Below are 21,493 nucleotides of genomic sequence, written 5' to 3'. Positions count from 1 at the left end.
TAGCTAGGCAACAATGTTCCTTATCCATAACAGAGCTTTCCAATTTTCTTTTACTAGAATGATGTATAATTCCAGCAAAAGCATTCCAAACACTATTTTGATAACCTTTCTTATAATGAAACAGTGATCATCTAAACAAAAGGTGGCCCTTCTTCAAATTACAACTTAAGCATGTGAAGGATAAGCAAAACATACAGGTTTCTGGATGCTTTAAATTATAAAGTGAACATTGAATTACATACAATTCTAAACTTTATGCAGACAAAATGATTAACTCAATAATATTTGTTTTTATTTTTAATAACAAATTTACTGCAGTTCAAAGAATATACTCACAGGTATGCATATTTAATATATTTATGATACTTAAGTAATACAATATAAATATTCGAAAAATCAATTTGGAAAAAAAATATCAAAAAGATAATATAAATTTGTGGAAAAATACTCATCATTTAGTTTCTTTTAGGGGTCAACTGAAAATCAGATATCTACAACACCGATAGATTTCTGAATTTAACGATATTTAATTGGAATTATTATATAAGCTATTCTATTTATCTCATTTTAAAAATATGGAAGAAAAATTATGCTGGAGGATTTCATTTAACATGTAACTTACATTATAACATGTAAATTCAGATTCCTGATTTATGAACTTCTAAAGATAGGTATAAGATAAAGTGGATCAAAGCTTAATACAATCTCAAACTATTGTCTTCCTCTTATGAAAAACACATTATTACAACATAAGTAAATGTCAAAAACAGATGAAAGTGGAAAATGAAAAACTACTAATATTTATGCTTAACCATAATAATAAATATAATAGTTAAATAATGTAACGGCACTGTGTTACAATGCTCATTAGTACGCATCTACTCTCTATTATTTCATTGCATTCACCAAAGAATCAAAACTATTCGATTTTTGTTTTTGTTTTGCTTTCCCAGACCTTGATTCAAGTTTCAAAATAAAATCCGCAAATGAAAATAAATAATTTTAAGCTAATTAATTAAATTCACAATATTTTCTTCAAATTTAGAAAAAAAATTGTTTTTAGGAGAATAAACATATCTCTCTTCCCAACAAAAAAGCGTTTTTATCTGCCTGAAGTCAAATTCATAGAAGTAATGAATTAATAACTACTGATACTCATCAAAAACTAAAAAAATAAGAGAGAGGTTAATTTTAAGCCAAACGAATTAAGTATTGCATTTTGAATTGAATGTACTGGCTTGAAATTGGAAAGATTTCTCTACTTAGCAAATGACGTGTGTAGAATTGTATTGTTTATGAGCATTATGTAATCAAAAATATCCAGATAATCTCAGATTTACACAGATTTTAAAAAAAATTTCTACAAATGTTGAGCGAATTGTCCTTCGCCTATGTTTAAACTTAAATTTTTCAATGAGGATTCGGTATCAAGGCCATTTAGAAGGCAAACCACAAATGGATAAAAAAACGATTTGGCTTCACTCCATCTCTCCTAATGTTGATAATGATTTGTCACTTTTATCAGTGCTTTTGCCTGCACAATACTTGATTGCATTGTCTTAAAAATAGCACATATGTTCAGAAAAATGTAAACTTAATAAATTATTCCACATTTTTCTGCATTTTTTTTTACTTTTTATATCATGCAAAATTTCCTACAAAATTATACAAAATTTAGAGAATATATAATAATATGTCAGCTTATTCAAAGATAAATGAGTATTTGTAATAAATAATTGTGCGACTAATTATTTGACGCACGAAATTTATTAGTTATCCCTTGAAATGTTTTGCTGCTTACGTGCGAAATATGGTAAAATTCCTCATTCATAGTATTTAAACTATATATTAAGGCAACATATATGAAAATTCCAGTTCAATACCATCAAGATTCAGAAAGATATTAATATTGCAGTGAACTTATTATTAATTACTGTCTACTATAAGCACAATGATAAAGAGTTTTCCGCAAACTGATGCTTTCAAAATTTGAATGTTCAAATATTGATTTGTATAAAAGCTCAAAATATGCTAAATAACTCAACATGCTTTTACCGTAATTACATAATATAAATTGCAACAAATTAGACATCATAAATAACAATTAACTTCGTTGTTATTCACAATATTTACAAAAACATTGCTATTTAATGGCATTGAAAATTTTTACTTCGCCAATTCCAATTCCCTAACATATTTGGAGTGTATTGTAATGTTGAATTGTATGTGATTTTGATAATCAATTGTTATTAAGCGTTTTTTAAAGAAGGACAACAGCCTAGAGTTTATCTCATCATCTAATTTGGTAAAAAATCTTTTTTTTTTTCCCGTAAAATTTTCTCGACTTGTACATACTCGTAGTGGGCTCTGAGAGCGTTTTGAATCCTGGTAGCACAGGCGAGTGGACCCTATGATGAAAAACCTCAGTTTGAAAAAGTGATAAAAAAAAAGTCAGTTCCATTACTTGTGGGAAGATGAATAATCCAATCCACTCATCGAGTCCAATTGTGTTGTCATACACGAAGAAAATCAAGATGAAATGCATGAATCATTTAAAGGTTTCTTACAATTGTTCATAGAACAGTAAATTCTAATTTTTCTCCTTTTGGGAAAGCTTAGTGCTTTGGAGGAAGAGAAAACCTTCACCTCCACTTTTGCAACCAAAGTCAGGTTAGAAAAAAATAGACAGACTTAAGATCATGTTTAAGATATAAAATGAGGAAAAAGTCATGCCTATTTATATATCCTAAAAAAAGTGAACTTAATACTTCAGAAAGGACAAAGAAAGTTATACTCTCTAAGATCTCTCCAAAGAATACAAAGGTAAAGATAAACAGTGTTAAAAATAGTAGAGAGGGTATTGTTATCAACACCCCACCCTAATTCCAACTATTGAGAGTTTAGAATAACTAATCGAAGAATTTTAAAAAGTTGATGAAATTTATAAAGATTTCACTTTTGAAAAAATAAAAGAAAAGAAGACATCTATTATAATTCTTAATGTGGATATATGTTTTTCTAAAGATGACATTATAGATAACACAAAATAACGACCTAAGCTTATCTGAAATTTTTAAAAAGCTTTCTTTTAATAAAAGATTTTATACGAACTGGATTCTATCATTGGAACCAAATGACTTCAACAAGAATATTATTTGAAACTTTCGAGAATAAATATAGGATGGACAAGATACTTATATACTCATTTAAGGAGTATTTTAGACTCAGTGCTATAAATGTGAACATTCTGGACACATTGCAAGAAATTGTCACATCAATGAAATTTGTTTAATATGTGGTGGCAAAGGCCACAAAGAGAAAGATTGTAAAGATGACAAGAAGTGTGACGTCTGAGATAAATTGTCATCTCTGGAACACATTTCAGAAAAAACTGTCCAAAGGGAAGTTCATGATTCAAACGTTTATGGAAGACTTGCAATCCCTAAACCATTGGTAACATCCCGACGTGTTTTTCAGCAATGCCAGTGGTGTAAAACGCACAAAAACTGGACTTCACAACAGTGACAACCAACAAGTCATCTGGTCTGATGAATCCATCTTCACTATATTTGAAACAATTGGACGCGTTTATGTTTGGATGCATTCTCAACACATAAACGCGTCCAATTGTCAGCCCACAGAAGCATTTTCTCCTGACTGCCTCTTGTCGACTGTAAAGCATGGAAGTGTGATATCTTGGGGTGGTGTTGGAGTGCTTGTTACTCAATATGAAAAGGTTATAGCTTTTCACTATGTCGATATTCTGGGGAATCAGGTACGTCCTTTTCTGAACAATTTATTTAAAGGAGAATGCTCACTTTATCAAGTCTACAACGCTTCTATCCATACAGCATAAATCGTCCAAATTAGTTTGAAGAGCGTGAGGAGAAAATAAAACATCTTGCTTAGCTTCCTCAGTCTCCTGACTTCACCAATATTGAACATTTGTTTGGATATTTGGAGGTAAAACTCCGTGCTAGATTTCCTCTACCATCTACTCTTTCAGAAATAGAATTCGGTTCTCCAGGAAGTATGGCTTCATATTTCATAAAATGTTGTTCATGATCTCAATGCATTCATTCAACTCCAGGTACAATCAGTAATTAAGTCAAAGGGTGGTCCGACCCCTTATTAATGAAATTGAGAATCATGACAGTAATTGGGCATTAGTTACGTTGTATTTTCCATCGAAAGCAAAATCAAAACTATTTGGATAATTATGTCGATCAACTCAAAAGTTTTGAAAAAAAATGCAAACTTTTATGCTTTTCAGAGATTAAATAAACAGGGTGTTGCTGAATTCGACCGACAAATTCAGCGAGGTGAAAATGGGCATCAAGAGGATAAAAAATCACTATACAACATAGGGTCCCAAACGACGTTTAGTAGGTAAAAATCGCTCATATATATATATATATATATATATAATATATACAGAGTGCGGCCAAAACACTCGGACAAAGTGATTACATCATAGAATAGAAGTTAATTCAATTCTTTTTAATTTTTGTCCATTTCTTTTTGTCTGCCATTTCATTTATAACATATTTTATAACGAAATCTTTTAGTTTACGCACTGATTTTTGGCTTTTTTACAATTCCAAGCAAAGGATATACTATTTTAGACTTGGAAAATGAACAGTATGAAATCGTTCGTTTGCTTAATATGTCTCGGAAACAGTATATGATGCAATCTATTATTTCAAAGAGCTTGGCAATGATGATCGAAGTACAGGAAGTGAACAAAAACGTATGGTAAACACTTTCAATAGCCGTAAGGTTATCAAAAGGCGAGTTCAACTAAATTCGAGGATTCCCATATGAAAGATCGCTTGGGAACTGGGAATAAGAGATCGATCAGTAGAACGAATGGCAACAACAGAACTTGGACTGAAGCCTTACAAGTTACAAAAAGTTCACCTTCTCACTGAAGAAAACAAACTCGTGCGACTCCAAAGACGCCAAAAACTTTTGAAACGGGCCACAAATCAGCTCTGAGAGAGATTCCCTTTCACTAATGAGAAGTTCTTTACCGTCCAAAAGCTCATAGCTCTCTAGAACTATAGGATCTAGTCTGCAGATTTCCAAGCTCTTCAGCAAGAGTTGAACATCGCAAAAATCCAAAGTCGATCATGCTCTGGGGCGGAATTTGAGCAAGCGGCAAAACATCTCTGGTTTTTCTGCATGAGGACATTAAAATAAATCAAAAAGTCTACCAGCGGGATTTCTAGAAGTTGTTGAATTTCCGTGGGTCAAAACGCACTTCGGCATTGTAAAGTGTGAGTTTCAACAAGACTCCGGAACCAGCTCACAAGCCCAAAATGGCAGAATGGCAAATGCATGTGATAGATTCTGAAAATGTTAACGTATTAACCAATAATCTATTTCGAGAATTTGAGTGATATTTCCTTGGCAGTTTAATTTAAATAATTTGTACTGACTAGGCAGCAAATATAGTTCGACCTTCAGCGCATTGGTAAAGAGAAGTAAAATATGAAAACAAGCGCACGATATTATTTTGCATCCTACGATACCAGAAATTTTTTTAAAAATAATTAAAATATGTTATGAAAAGACAAAAGCTTGTCTGTTATTAGTGCTCGAAAATAACCTTAATATTAATTTTAAAAACAATTTTTTTGAAAGTATTAACATTAGTTGTCAGCAGAGAATCATAAATAGCTCTGGAAAGATAAGAAACAAGTGCTTTCATGCCTGCAGTAAAGCTATTTCGATCATCAAATATAGAGCTTCCTAAACATACAGTGAAAAGACAATACTATAAGTAATGCTACTGTAACTAGATGCTCATCATCTTTAAGTTTGGAAAATAATCTTTTTTCCATAATATCAAATTCATTTGGCAGTACAAAAAGTAAGCAATTTTTCCTACAAAGGAAAAAAAAGAAATGTTTTTATGCTGACAATGAAGTTATTTCGATGTATAAATGGAATTTTCCAAAAATGTATCGTAAAAGGACAATATGTATCTATTATTGATAAGTGGAAATAATTACAGTTTTCATTTTTAAAGGTAAGCAACCACTTTAAAATATTTGATATTTTCAAATTTCATTGTAAATGGTAATTGCAAAAGAAAAAGTAATTTTTAAGAGAAATATTGAAAACGAATATCTTCTAATTCCAAAAAACTATACGCATTTTGAAATGTTACTCATTCCACTATGATGGAATATAAATTTAACAAATGCAAATCTATTTTACCAGTTCAATAAATGCAAATATCTTATTTATTTTTGTTTAAAATTATTTATTTTATTGGTCTCTGAAAGCATAACACATATGTGTTTGTCGTTTCGACTTGCAGATCATTGCACTTTAAAATAATATAATTTTGCCTCGTTTAATAATTGTAATAATATTTTACTAAATATATTTTTTTTATATTTTCTGTATTTTGTAATTTTATAATTAGTTCATTTAATCCATGCTGATCAACAGGTCTTTGAACTGGTATAAATATATTATAATTTAGGTAATATCTTAAGAACTTCAAAATTCGTATTATGAAAGAAAATGAAAATAACTCTTCTTTAGCAAAATTGCTTTGAATGTAATTGTTGAATAAGTTATCATTATTTTCTACAGAACATTCAATGAAGGTAGTTTAAGTAAGTCTAAAAAAGACTTGATTTAATGCTAAATTTTGAAATATTTAAATGTAAATGAAAAAAATAAAGCTAAATATTGTATTTAACATTCGCACCCAAACTTGTTTCCATCTTTTATAAAACGTATTTTCCTTCTGTTGAAGAACTAGCTTATAGAGAACCATTTTATCTCTCCATTTTATAATTTTTTTTTTTTTTTTTTTGATAAGAGAATTAATGTACACAAGAAAAAAAAATTTCCAAAATATTTTTTCAGTAATTTAAGTTTAAGCTGAAGATTAACATCAAATCAGACTTATTCTGTATCTTTTATCATATTTCGCAATACAAATACGCATAGAAGAAAATAACTTTTATCAGCATCCATTATGAGTTAAAAATACCTTCCTTCTACTTTTAAAATAATACCAAGTCTATGAAACTCGGAGAATAATTTAAATGGAACACGAAAATGATTTTAATCAAAATGCATAATTTAACATATATATAAACTCAACAACTTTGTTTATTTTCATTATCAACAGACATGATTCATAAAATTCAAGATTGTACATTGGTTTTCAACGACAACAACAAAAACAGTCAGTTTTAAAGCTCCCGAATTACTTCATGAAACGGATTCCATGGACGAAATATACAATAATTTAAAATTACAAAAATCATAAACATTATTATTTTTTATTAAAACTTATTCAAACTTAGAAGAGTATCATAAACTTGGTCTTGATTAGTTTTTAAGATCTAATGTTGTTTAGATGGTCTTTCTTCACGTATAGATGTATCAATTTAATTTATCTTCAGACACTGAACTTTTACAATAGCTTCTGATTGATTTCAAAGCAAAGAGGAAATTTCTTGACTTTAGTTTTAAAAAAGAAAACTTAAGGAATCGAGAAGAACAAAAATCCGGTTTCAGATCATATTTTTAAAATTATAAATGCTCTATATTTTTTGTCACCAAAATATATTCTTTTTTTGGTAATATATAAATTTAAGCTGATTATTGATTTCTTATGCTTTATTTTTAAAAACTGTGTTGAAAATATTATCCGGGGTATGCTTCACAGTAATTTTTTAGGTATGTTGTTCTAATAAAAATTAAAACTTCAAAGCTCAGTATTCAAACAGAGAAATTCAAATGCATGCAAAGATTAAAGGAAAAAAAAATGAAAATGGAACACTCACAAACATCTGCTCATTTTCATAATTTGTTGAAAATGGATTTAAAGAAGTTAATTTTTTTTTTAAAATTCAGAAATGTTGCTTTCAAATTAAGTAATAATTTTGAAATTAGAATATTGCATTATATTTAATAAAACCATGGTTGTTGTGCTAAACTTCAGCTAATCGAAACAGTTTGAATTTTTATGAAATTTAAAAGCTTTTGTTGGCGTTTTGGACATAAATGAATTTACAAGGTTAGGTAATTTTGGTTTTTTGGTACAAAAGCCAAAACTTTTGCCATGCTGATCCTATCATATATAGCGCAATGTTAAAATGATACCATAAATAATTATTATTAATTATAAAATATTTTCAAAATTAATCCTTTCGTTCAGCGGATTTTAATTTCATCGATGAAAAATTCGTTTTCAAAAAAAAAAATAAAAAAAATTGCACAGTGCTTCCCACTTCAAAGTAGCAAAAAATGTATAGTATCTTTCTCGCCATACTGCAGTTCGAACCTCTGCGGTATCATTTCTTCCCAAATATGTTAGAATGTAAGCAGTAAACTTTCCCGAGATAACATAATTCGGAACCTTTTCCTGAATCGAACTAGTAGTTACAGCTTTCAGCATGTAAAAAAGAAATGTATATAAAATTGTATGCTAGATGCACTCACATTGCAGGTTTACTGGACTATTTAATTACCTTTAGTAAGAACTCTTGGCAAATATCTAGAAAATGTTTCTCGTTCTGATAAAGAGTGAGGGATTGATGATCAATGATTTGTTTTCATATGATAATACATTTTTTTCTCCACGGCAAAACTGATAATTACTTTTAAAAATGCGAGAAACAACCTTTTATTTCTTAATTGGGTTTCGTTCACTAGATTCTTGAGACAGTACAATTTTGCTCATAGGATTTTCTAATATTTCAGAAAAATGGCGATTTTCCAGTCCACATAATTCAAATATATGATTCTCGATATTTTTTTTTCTTAAAATTAAAATGCTACATACGTCTCTGAGGAATTTATAATGTAGATGTCATTCATTTAAAAAACGTATTATTAAAATTAGCATAGCGTCAGATATTTTATAATGCGAAAAATAATTATCAACATTAGTTCTGTACAAATTATATTGATTTTTAATCAATAATTTAGGTAAATTTTTCTAACAGTTATAGATATTTATATTAGGGACATGACTGATAAAAACTGATAAAGTTGTAAATTATTTAACTTTCATCTATTATATAAATTAGCAGTCTTCCTTTGTTAGGATTGTTTCATACATTACAACATATTCGTTTTAATACTCTATGTAACTATTACTTTCTGAAAAATTGGTCATTCTTCAGGGAGAAAAAAAGGTATAGAATTTTATTTTGATGAAAAGGTTTAAATGAAAATAACATTTTAGGAACTAATTTTACTCACATATTTAAATACTTCAGTACTTGAAAGAATTGTTTAAAGAATTCTTAGTAATACATAAGAAAAATTAGTAATACATAAACCTTTTACATCTTTTTATATTTTAAAGAAAAAAATTAAGCTAAATAGAAAAAAAAAACAATATTACATATGCATTTTACATAAAATATCTAATTTAAATATTAACTTATTTTGAGTAAATGAGTAAAAATGCGTTTGCTTGTTTTAAAAGGCAGTAATTTTAAGTAAAATGTTGAGCCTGGTTTTAAAATGATAAAATGCTGATAATGGGAACTAAATTGAAAGATAATATTGCCTACAGATAGTTCTACTTAATTCACAGGTTGTCGTTTAAGAATCACATTCAGAGTTAGAATTCTTTGAAGAAGCATATTTAATTTGCTTTTATGCTGTTTTCACTTTCATTTGTAAATTATTGTACAATTTTCTATTCTATATTAAGGCGAATTTCATTTTTTTTTCTTTCATTTAGTCTAGTTTTGGTTTCTTTCTTTTTGTCTTTTCCTTTAGCTTCAGCTATTCTTTCCACCGTTAAATGGTTTCTTTCCTTTTTTATTGTGAATGAAATTAAAAGTACAGAGAATTCCTTCAGTTATAGCAGTGTGCACATTGCAGCAATTGAAACAGCATACATGTGCTTAAAATGCACAAAGCGACTTTAACGGCGATGTTACTCGAACACCCTTCTTTCATAACAATAGGTTCATTTTCTCATATTCTCTACAGTATCTTCCATTCTATAGTCCATAATTTTACTTTTAAGAGCAAGATCTATTTTAGTTTGAAAACCATCTAACTTCATTTACTGCCTAATTTCATAAATGCATGTTAAACTATCAAATAAATGAAGTGGTTTAAAATTGCTTCATCAATCGCTTGTGTCTTTGGATTTAAAATATATAATCTCAGTTGCAAGATGAATTGGACCATCAGTTTTTTTAAAAGTTTTTTGACGGTTTTATTCTAAAAAGATATTTGTAAATTGTTAAATTGACTATTGATAAGATGAATTTAAGGATCATTCCATTCCAAAAATATGATTACCTTCATGATCGGTTCCAAAAGACCAACCATTTATCCAATGTAGCATAAAGACGTTAAAAATTATTATTTCAATGAGTGTCATTGCTTCAAAGTAGAAAAAGTAAATTATCTTGATATTGATAGGAATTGTTTTTATGAAATAATCAAAGTTTTAGTTTAAAAATATTATAAATAATGTATAATATACAGGGTATACACAAAGTCTTACATGTTAGGAAAAATTTACTAAAAAAGAACTATTTCAGGTATATACATTATTTTTTATTTTGCTCCGTATTTCAAACAATTTTTTTCCCTTAGGTGCAATATTAGCCAAAGTTATGTAGGTGGCGCTAACATCGGTAATCGAAAATGGCGTCTGTGAAAGAAAAGGCTCAGTGCGTTCTGTGGTTTCATGAGAGTAAATCATCGATTGGTGTGCAAAGAAAATTTTAAAATGCATATGGACGCGGTCCTCTGCATGGTAACATCAAGCGTTGGTATGACAGGTAGCCTTGCAAATCTTCCTAGAAGTGGCAGACTTACTCTAAGTGAGGAGATGATGGAAACTGTCCTCGAAACGTTGTCACGACGTCCTCCCAAATCAAATCATTGCACCTCAAGTGAACTTCCCGTTCCTTAGAGCACAATGTTTAAATTTTTACACAAGAGGTTTCATTTCCGTGCTTATGAAAATCATTTGGCAGTACTCCACGTGAAGCCTTTGCTGTGGTGATTCTCGACCGCATAGATAATGACTGCTTTAAATACATATTTTATTTTCGGAATGAGGACACCTAACATTTACCAGGCTGAATTCTGAAATTATCTGGGATTCTGAAAACCCACATGTTGTGGCTTGACATTAAAGGCCCACTCAGATAATTAAAGTGTGATGTACCGTAATGCATGATAGGTTATTGGTCCTTTCTTTTTTTCGGAATTTTTCGTTACAAGAACGACTTATTTAGATATGCTGCAGTTGTCCCTAGCATCTCAATTAGAAGAATATCAACCGGAGGTAATTTATCAACAAGACGGTGATCTGCCTTATTGGACTATTCCTGTCGTGAATTCCTCGATATAACTTTCCTAACTTATGGTTTCGAAGAGATGGTCCTTCAGCAGGGCTCCTTCGTCCTCCGCGCATGATCCCCTCGTTCTAGAAAAAGGCATAACTACGTTAGACTTTTTTCTGTGGGGGTATGTCCAAGTCTTGGCAACACCGGTCCCAGTATAGACACATAAAGGAAAGAATAATGGATGCGATATCATCGGTAGCAACCTACATGCTACCAAATACTTGACGCGAAATTGAACGTAATCTAAATATTCTCAGTATTTTGAAATGTATAAACGATGGGGAGAAAAACCTCTTTGAAGTAAGAATCAAAATAAAAAAGAAATATGTTTATATCTGCAATATTTTTAAATATTTTTTTTATCAGTGCAAGATGTGAACACTCTGTATATGTACAGTTTAACATGCTTCAACTTCAGAAAAAAATAATCAATTATTCTGCACATATACTTTTTTTTATACATAATATTTGGATATTTACCAAGCTTCGAATAAATAGCCAAAAAATATTTGCCTACTCACTGGGTATTTATTAACACTACATCACTAAATGAATAGCAATTAAATTGGCATCATTAAAAACAACTCTTTCAAGTGGGATATAAATAATTGGGTTATTTCAGAAGTATGAAAAACAAGACAAAAATATTAAAATTTGTCAGTTAATTAAATATTCTAAAAATTAATTAATTTTGAAATTAGTGCATTTGATCTAGACATGGACTCCAGTAGGATATATGCAAATTTCATGTTGGAAAGGTGTACTATTTAGGAGGCGTGTTTGTAGGAGGCAAATGTACGCATTTCCTTTTGTTATGTTACAGATAAATAACTATTTATGTGAAACTGTATTTATTAATATGTATATATATACACTCATGTCCAAAATTAAGGTCACAAGAATGTTTTTAAAAGTAATTATAAATGGCTACCAGTAAAATTTAAACAAATTATATTTTATGTATTGTGAAGGATCGGTAGCACGATATTAACTTTTGTTGTGGGAAAAAATGTTGTTTAGAATTAGTTTTTGAGGAACTACTGAAATTAGATCATTTAGGCATCTGGAATTTTTGCCTGCAATTTTTTGAATATTGCATTAAAACAAAAATTTAACCTGGTTCCAATGAGAATGAGTTCTCATAATCGTTTAGACGAGTAAATGAGATGGAGAGCCGTTGGGCGGCTTGCAGCTGGGCAGTCTCAAGTGGAGGTGGCTCGATGGTTACAAGTGGCACCGAAAGTGGTATCCAGTTTGTGGAATCAATTCCAAATAAGTGTTAATGTAACCAGGAAGGCCAGCCAAGGCCGTCATAGAGCAACGAAGCCTGCACAGGATCGCTATCTGGCACTAAGCGCACGACGGCATAGGCCGACAACGGCTCCTAAACTTGTGACCTTGCTGCTGCGTCTGGAATAAGAATTTCCAGACAAACAGTATACAGACGTCTAGCAGAGAGAGCCCTTTATGGCCGGCGACCAGTTGAGTGCGTCCCTTTGACTGCATCCAACAGAAAAGCCCGGTTGTTGTAGTGCCGAACACATCAATCTTGGGCACAGCAAGAATGGGAGCGGTTCTTTTCAGTGAGGAGTCGAGATTTATCACGCAGAGTGACACTCGTCGAATCTTCATCTGGAGAGAGCGAGGAGCTCGCTATCATCCCTCCTACGTAAAAGAAATCGACAGATTTGGTGGTAGAAGAATCCTTGTCTGGGGTGGCATAATGTTGGTCAGTCGTACACTACTGCACTTCTTCGATGCGGGTACTGTCAATGCACATCGCTATAGGGATGAGATCCTTGAAGCCTATGTGAGGTTGTTCCGGGGTTCTATTGGCCCAGATTTCATTTTATGGACGATAACGCGCGTCCATACAGAGCCAAAATCGTTGAGGATTTTCTTGAGAAAGAGGATATTCGACGTTTGGACTAACCCTCGAGGTCTCCGGATCACAATCCTATTGAACATGTTTGGGATGGTCTCGGAAGAACCATTGCACAGCGTAATCAACCTCCTAATACCCTCTAAGAGTTAAAAGCCGCGCTTTTGGAAGAATGGGTTTTGTTGCCCCAAGCATTTATTAACACTCTCATAAACAGTATGAAAGCTCGTTGTGAAGCCTGTCTAGCAGTGCACGGTGGTCACATTCCATATTAGACAGGCTTCCCCCGAGATAAATGCTTTATCTCTGATTCATAATGTAACACTTTTTGATATACTCTGTTTCTTAATTCCCAATTAAAATCTTTTCCCTGTTGTTATGTGTCTATGTTCTTTGTTCTTTCTTCCATTGTAGAGTACCTCTGTACCAAATTTCGTGGCAACACAGTGAGTTGTTTTTCATTTTTCGCAGATTTTATATTTGTGATCTTAATTTTGGACATGAGTGTATATATATATATTGTTTTGCCTAAAAAATAAAAATAAAATGAAGCTAATAAAAAATAAAAATTGTTTTTTTTTTTTTTTTCAGATCTGCCAATTTATGTTGGGCAATACGGTTGTTTAGAGAAGCCATAAATGAAAAATGAATTTTATCATTTGTATTAAAATATTTTTTTCAATCACAAAATTAATTTTTTTTGTTGATATCCATTCAAATGACATATTTATTCATTAGAGTTATTCAATTTTTAGTTCATGTTATCTATTTTGTAGAAAACAGTGTCAATTTTGGATACTTGCATTTTTAGTCTTAAAATATGTATCACTGGGAAATATTCCATCTTTTATTTGATTTAACTACACTATTAAATTAATAAAATGAGAGTTTTATCAAACTGATGAATATAAAATATTTACAAAACCAATAAAATAAAATGATAAAAACCAGTACTCCTCTTCAAATTAGATTAATCACTTTAATCGACTTAAAAATACTTAAATAAAACATTAAGAAAGGTAGGTGACTTTTTTAATTTATCCAATTGATCAAAGTAAATTGTTCGAATAGTCTTCAGGGTCAGAATTTAGATGTTAATGGCTTGAACAATTTGAATACGTACAAGAGTGAATCATGTGAAAATTATAAGTTTAAAGAAATGATCGGATCGAGGAATGTATTCAAATCCACTTTATCAAAATCCAGTGATTTATTCCCCCAGAATAATGAATTTACTTATTTAATCATTGTAAAACAGTCACTCATTTCAAAATAACAATAAATATGCCCATCAGCATTTTCCCACGGGAACTTCATTTCATTATTAAGGACATGAAGCACCGTTCCTATACTAACATTGATTATCTAATGTCGTACTTTACCAATGCACCAATTCATATGGACAAAAATAAAGTTTACAATGTGGCAGTCATTCCAATGTTTGAGCGCATATGGAAGTAAGTTCACGCAAATGCAACTGAGCGTATCTGCCACTATCCCTTATACAATACATTTTATTAATGTACTTCACACTTCTAATCGCTTCTCCGGAATTTTGAGGTGATTAATAGCATCAGGTCTAAGATGCCTGTTGCCCTGATTTAGATAATAATAATAACAATAATAACAGAATAGAACAGCTCGAAAGAAAGAAATTGTATCAAATAGTTAGTAGGAAAATGGGGCAATTTATTCTCTGGAAATGAAATAACTTTATTCAATGGAAATGGATTAATTTTATTCACTGAAATGATTGATCTTTTACTACTAATTACTGCTTAAGTGATAATCACTGAGAATTAAAAATCATCATTCAATTAAAGTATTGAAATGAAAGTTTCAGGCATTTTTCCCCTTCAATGAATGGATTTGTTCTTGGGGGCCTGGAAGTTCATCTGACATTGATTAAATATCTCTTTCTATGAGCAAGGCTTTTATATCTGGCTAACTGGAAATGAATTCGAAATTATTCTAAAATAACTTAATCTATGGTGATATTTAAAAAAAAATAATTTCGGAGCCCTTTGGGTGGGCTTGTTGTATCTACTTTTAATCCGCCATTGCTCATGGTTTTTAGTTCGAAACAATCAGTAACAAAAAGTTTCAATCACATAAATCCTTTATCGATATAAACTCTCAGTCAAATACAACCTTGAACTAACGCTGAAGACTAAATGACTTGAAAGTCTCTTTGCATTAAAAGTAAGCAACCAAATGGAAAGCCGATTTGTCGCTTTTTTTTTTCATGGGGTCATAGGCACTTGAGTAATCCTTCAAGTAATCCCGAGAGACAAAGAGCTAGGAAATGCAACACGGAGATCAAGTATTGGTATTCCAACCTCCTTCTTCTAAAGGTATCAAATTATTTGTTATTCAATACTTCCAGATATATATACTGTGAGTTTCGTTCAAAAAGCAATCCAACGTTTGTTTTCACCTAAGATGGGGAAGGGATATTCACATTGCTCGTCATTCACTTAATTGTGTTTCCTTTTTTTTTTTTTTTACTACTTGCTACTTTTTTAATGAATTTTAGAATAAGTACAGGAGTTTATTTTTTCTTTAATAAAAGATAATCCTGTTTGCGAAAAACCTAAAGCCATCTGCTATAATTAATTCAATATGAAAATAAGGATAAATAACTCGATATGATTTATTTAGAACAAGATCATGGAATAATGGCATTCCTCAAACCGTTTTATTATTCTTTGATTGAAATTCATAACAGTTTTTGCCTTTTATATAATTGGGTTTCCTAAGTGAATTGGCTGCCGGACTCTAAATCAAATTTTGCAATTGTATTTGTTCAGTCAGTGCATGACAATTCCATTAATGACGAAGCAGGAGTTGAAACTTTCATAGGTTTTATTTTCACACATATATGGACACCGACATTTCTAAACTACCACACAAGCACATCACAACACAAAAATAAGAGAGAGAGAATGTGTCGCCGCGTTGGCGTCTCAAATGCATCTGGTTAGGGGAACAGATTTTTCCCTTTTCTCCACTGGAGGGAATCAAAACTCTTACATCCACCCCCACCCCCCCCAGATAAAGACCTTCATAAAATTGCGTACTGTAGTTACAATAAAACAATAAATTCACAATAATACAAATTATACAATTAGTATATATACAAATATAATTCTGAAAATTAATTTTCATTTTATATGGTATAAACTAAAACAAATAACAATAAAATTACACTTAATTTCCAGAGGGTAAAATAGCTATATCTCGAACATTTCGTTTTAGGATATTACTATTTGGTAATCTAATATTCACTACTCTAATTTGGTTGTCACTACCGTGGAAAACTTCAGTAATTCTTCCTAACAACCACTTTGTTCTAGGTAAATTTTCATTTTTTATCAGAATAAGTGTTCTGAGTTTTACATCATTCCTTTTGAATTTCCATTTGTAACGTTGTTATAAACTGCAAAAATAATCGCGTTTCCATATTTTCCAAAAATTTTGTAATTTTTTGCCATTTTGATAATCAATTTTCATTAAAGTTAATTAATAATGGTTCGGTAATTCCATTAATTGGTCTGCCAGTCAAAAAATGACCAGGTGACAAAGTTTCAAAATTGTCGAATTATGGAGATAGCGAAGTAAGGGGTCTAGAATTTAGGACGTCTTCGATTTCAGCCAAAATTTTTAGAAATTCTTCCAGAGTTAGTTTTTGATTTTCTAGTACGCGTTTTAAATGGAATTTAAAGGATTTTACTCCGGCTTCCCAAATACGTCCAAAATTCGGTGATTTAGGTGGAATGAATTTCCATTCAATAGATTCTGAAATTAAAAATTCACTTAAACATTGATCAGGAGAGTTGACAAGATTATACAGCTTTTTAAGTTCTTTGTTTGCACCGAAAAATGTTTTTTGGAATTGCCGGTAAGGATTTTTGCACATTTTCCTCTCTTTCAAAGAAACGCTTTAAACTTGCAACAAAACAGTGAGATGTTTGATCAGTTACGAAATCAAGATGCAAGGCTTTAGTGCATAAGCACACATAAATTGCAACATAAACTTTGTTCAATAAACCCTTTCTCCGATTTTTGAATTTTAAGAAGAATGGGCCAGCAAGGTCAATACCAGTAATATTGAATACATGATTAGGGGTTACACGATCAGCTGGTAAATCACCCATTAATTGGGATGTTAAAACAGGTTTGTTTTTCACACAAGTAATGAAATTAAATATCACCTTTTTACAATTATGTTTACCATTGATTGGCCAAAATTTCTGACGTACTATACAACACACTTTGTGCTCCCAAATATAAATATTTCTTATGATAATGCACTAAAATATTGTAAGTTAAAATATGATTCGATGGTAACACAATAGGATATTTTAAATAAACATTTAATTTGGAATTTTTTAACCTGCCTTCCACTCTTAGAATATCATTTTCGTCCAAAAATATATTTAAGGTTGACAGTTTACTTTTCTTTGAAACATTCTTACCTCTTTTCAAATCTCTGATTTTCTCCTTAAACTTACCCATTTAACCATTCGGATTAATTGGTTTTCTGTCTGAATCCTTTCAACAGTCGTAATGGGCCCTGCAGTCTTTGACTGAGGGTACCTGCAATTAGCTGAAAATCTACAAATATACGAAATAACACTAATCACTCTTACATAGTCATTTGTGATTTTGAGAAGTTTATCGAGAAAATCATCACAATTAGTTCCAATTACAGTCATTACTATGTTGTTCGCTGGAACATAGTCTTTCTTTAGTTCGTTTGCTACTTCAACTTCGTTGAATTTTCTGTTCATTGTATTGTCAAGGGATAGATCTGGGTTAGACAACCAGTCTAGACCATGTCACCAAACATCATCGTGCACTAACACTCGTATAGACAGTCCTCGGGTTAACTAGTCTGCGGGGTTCGTCTTTCCTCTGCAGTAATTCCACTGGTCTTGGTGGTTTTCTCTAGGATCTCCCGTACTCGATTTCTCACAAACAGCTTCCACCGTAGGGGGTCTCCTTTTATCCAATGAAGGCTGATTTGCGAATCCGACCAGAAGAAGATGTGGTCAGATGTAATCCAGGCAAATGTTCGTTTTAAGTATTCTGCTAATCTGGCAGAAACAAGGGCTCCCATGAGTTTGAGTCTGGGCAGACTCAATTTTTTCTATGGAGCTAGGCTGCATTTCGCCACTATGAAACTGGAGTTCACTTTCTCGTTGGTCACTTTCCTGAAGTAGGCCACACAACCATAAGCCTTTGGGCTTGCATCGCAGAAAATGTGAACTTCAGCCATTGGAGTCTCTGCATTAAGGAAGTAAGGACGAGGCAAAGAAATCTGAGGGATAGTTTTTACCTCATCCAGCCATAATAGAAATGTCTCTTGAATGTCCGGTGGTAGTGGTTCATCCCATTTCAGCTCCCAATTCCAGATGTTCTGTAGTAACAACTCCATTCTGACAGTGAAAGGGGTTATCATTCCCAGTGGATCAAACAACATCCCACAGAGGCTCAGAATCAACCGCTTTGAAAGATTACTGTCCGTCATTTTAGAAAATTTATGAATGTCTATGGTAAATTTATCGTTGATATTGTCCCAAATGAGTCCAAGAATTTTTAATGGCACACATAATTCTTCGGATGTTTCACGGCAGTCAACATTAACTTGTTCCCAAGTTTCATTTAGAATTGGGGAATTCATAGCCCATCTTCGAAGATTCATTCTGGCCTGACTTAGAATGTAGATCCTTCCTTTGCTCAATTTTATAGCTTCGGAAACGCTTGACGTGCCAGCTGCTACGTCATCTACGTACAAATATCTCAACATTTTACACACTTCTTCATATTCACTTTCGAATTTTTCTAAATGCAGCTTAATGACTGTGGCAAGTAAGAATGGGCTGCATTTCATTCCAAAAGTGACTCTTTTATACTGGAATGTTTCAATATTGTGAGGGCTGAAACCGAGATTAGGACAATCCCCTTTTATCCATAAGAATTTTAGAAATTGCCTATCTTCCTCGGCGATCCCTACTTCTAAAAAAGCGCACTGAATATCTGTACTAAATGCAATTTTGTGTAACCTAAACCGTAACAAGATTTCAAGTAAATCAGGATTTAAGTTCAGTCCGCTCTGTAAACAATCGTTTAACGATAACGCGCCTTTTCCCTTTGATGATGCGTCAAAGACAATCCTAACCTTTGTACTATCCTTCCGTTCTCGCACTACAACATGATGTGGAAGAAAATAACCAGTGTTTATATTTTGGTCTAAATTCAAATCTACTCGTTCTATAATACCTTCTCTTAAGTGTTCCTTAATGATGCCATCGTATTTAACAAATAATTCTTTGTTTTTATCTAATGTTTTGTTTAAACCGAATAAACACCGTTTTGCAATTTCATAATTACTGCCTAATGACTTATTATCCTCCTTCCATAACAAACGAGTTTCGTATCTTTTGTCTTTATGCGTCGTATTTTATTGAAACGATTTTAAAGTTTCTTTATCTGATAGAGACAATTCTTTATCCTCATTTATCCCAATCGTTTCTAATAACCACAAATCTTTTAACCTATCAAAACTGGATTCCTCACATACGACAATCAAATGGTTAGCAGATATTTCCTTACAATCAATTCCCATCTCCTTTCCCAGTAGTAAATATCCGATCATACTATCAGCTGCAATCAATTTTTTACTAATCCTTATATTCTTTTCGCCTAAAAACTCTGAAATATAATCCGAACCAATCAAGACATCAATCCCCTCAGAAGTACTAACATCTGCTAACTCAATTCCCTTTTCCAACGCTATGTTTCTAGCAAACTGCGATGGAGTATGAATTTTCGCCGAAGTAATCGAGTCAAAAACAACCGCTTGTATTTCAACACATCGAGGGTGTTGCACATTCCTTAACGTAATCTACCCTATATCGTAAACACGATGCTTAGCGGTTTCACTTCCGAAAGTGTGAATAGCTGAAACTTCCCTGCTCACTGTTTTCAATTCCAGTTCCTGAACCACTTCTCTCAAGATGAAGGATTTATTGGCCCCGCAATCCAACATACAACGCAAATGCCTCTTTCCCCTTGTCCCGTTCACTGCAGCTGAAAATGTTTGTAATAAAACCGATTCAGGGATCCTATTTTTTCTTTTATTTGACTCGGTGCTGAAAGATATCATGGTAGAAGCGGTATTATTTTCTATGGGGATAAAAGTCCCTACTTCGACTGGAGGGGAAATATTCTTAGTTTCGGTTTCGGATTGCCGTGTTTCGCAAATTAAAGAATTATGCGAAAAAGAACCACAGAACTTACAATTTTGATAATTACTATTGCACAATTTTCTTATATGATTTTGAAAACATATGAAGCATTTTCCTTTAGCCATTAACGATTTTTTCTTTTCATTAATACTAAGTGAGCAATCATGTTTTTCAGCACAAAAGATACATTTTTGATTACTGAGTCTGTCATTGGAAGAAGGATAATAGTTTCTTTTTGGATTAAATTTACGATTCGATTCATATTTATGGTGAAATGAGTCAGCGTGTGGCGTTAAGGCATTCGTATGCGAAGAATATCTATTTTTGTAACTTTGATCAGTTTTGTTTCTAAATAAAATATTCTTTTGCATTAGAAATTTTTGGATTTGCAAATAATAACAAAGCTTCGCTGCATTCTACTTCAATTCTTATGAATTCTACTAAATTAGTCATATCAAACAATTCACCTGTCTCCCGTTGACGATAATAATTTAAATTTAATTCTTCGGGTAGCTTTTGTAAAATTACAGAGCACAATAGGTTACTATAAGTACATGTAGCTACATTTAATGATTGCAACTAGGGATTGCAATACCGGACCAAAATTTCAATACCGGTATTCGGTATTTTTTAAATCTTAATACCGGGTATTAGAAATTTTAGAAAAAGAAAGAAAACGCAGGTGTTTCTTTGTTTTATTTGCCAGTTTTGTTAGAGAGTGTAAATATCACAAAAAATAATTTGTAACTTATAAATTATAACAGTATATAATCACAAAAAGTAAAGGAACTTATTTATTTAAATCACAAAAAAAGGGTAAATATCACTGTTCAGTCTGTGGTACTATTACAAATTTTTGAAATGTGATCTTAAAAAACATAATGTATCGATTGTACTGTCATTAAGCCTGAAAAGTAATTTTGTGTAAAAACTACCAGCTGTCGAAAACGCTCTTTCGGTATCTACGATAGTTGGTGGTACTGTTAGAAATGCAC

At 31.7% G+C, this 21,493-nt stretch overlaps 1 protein-coding gene across 1 annotated transcript; it reads right to left on the bottom strand.

Moving 5' to 3' along the window:
• Nucleotides 1-18,397: 18,397 nt before the first annotated feature.
• On the bottom strand, nt 18,398-20,416 carry LOC129959420 (uncharacterized). The gene is made up of 2 exons (XM_056072243.1): nt 20,160-20,416; nt 18,398-19,313 (listed from the first exon to the last, which is right to left on the bottom strand). Exons 1-2 carry the CDS (start codon nt 20,414-20,416, stop codon nt 18,398-18,400), a joined length of 1,173 nt encoding a protein of 390 aa, XP_055928218.1.
• Between the last annotated feature and the right edge of the window lie 1,077 nt (nt 20,417-21,493).

This window comes from Argiope bruennichi, chromosome X1 (assembly GCF_947563725.1).
Source record: "Argiope bruennichi chromosome X1, qqArgBrue1.1, whole genome shotgun sequence".
In the NCBI taxonomy this organism is placed as follows: domain Eukaryota; kingdom Metazoa; phylum Arthropoda; class Arachnida; order Araneae; family Araneidae; genus Argiope; species Argiope bruennichi.
This window is presented reverse-complemented; position numbering and strand designations above follow the sequence as displayed.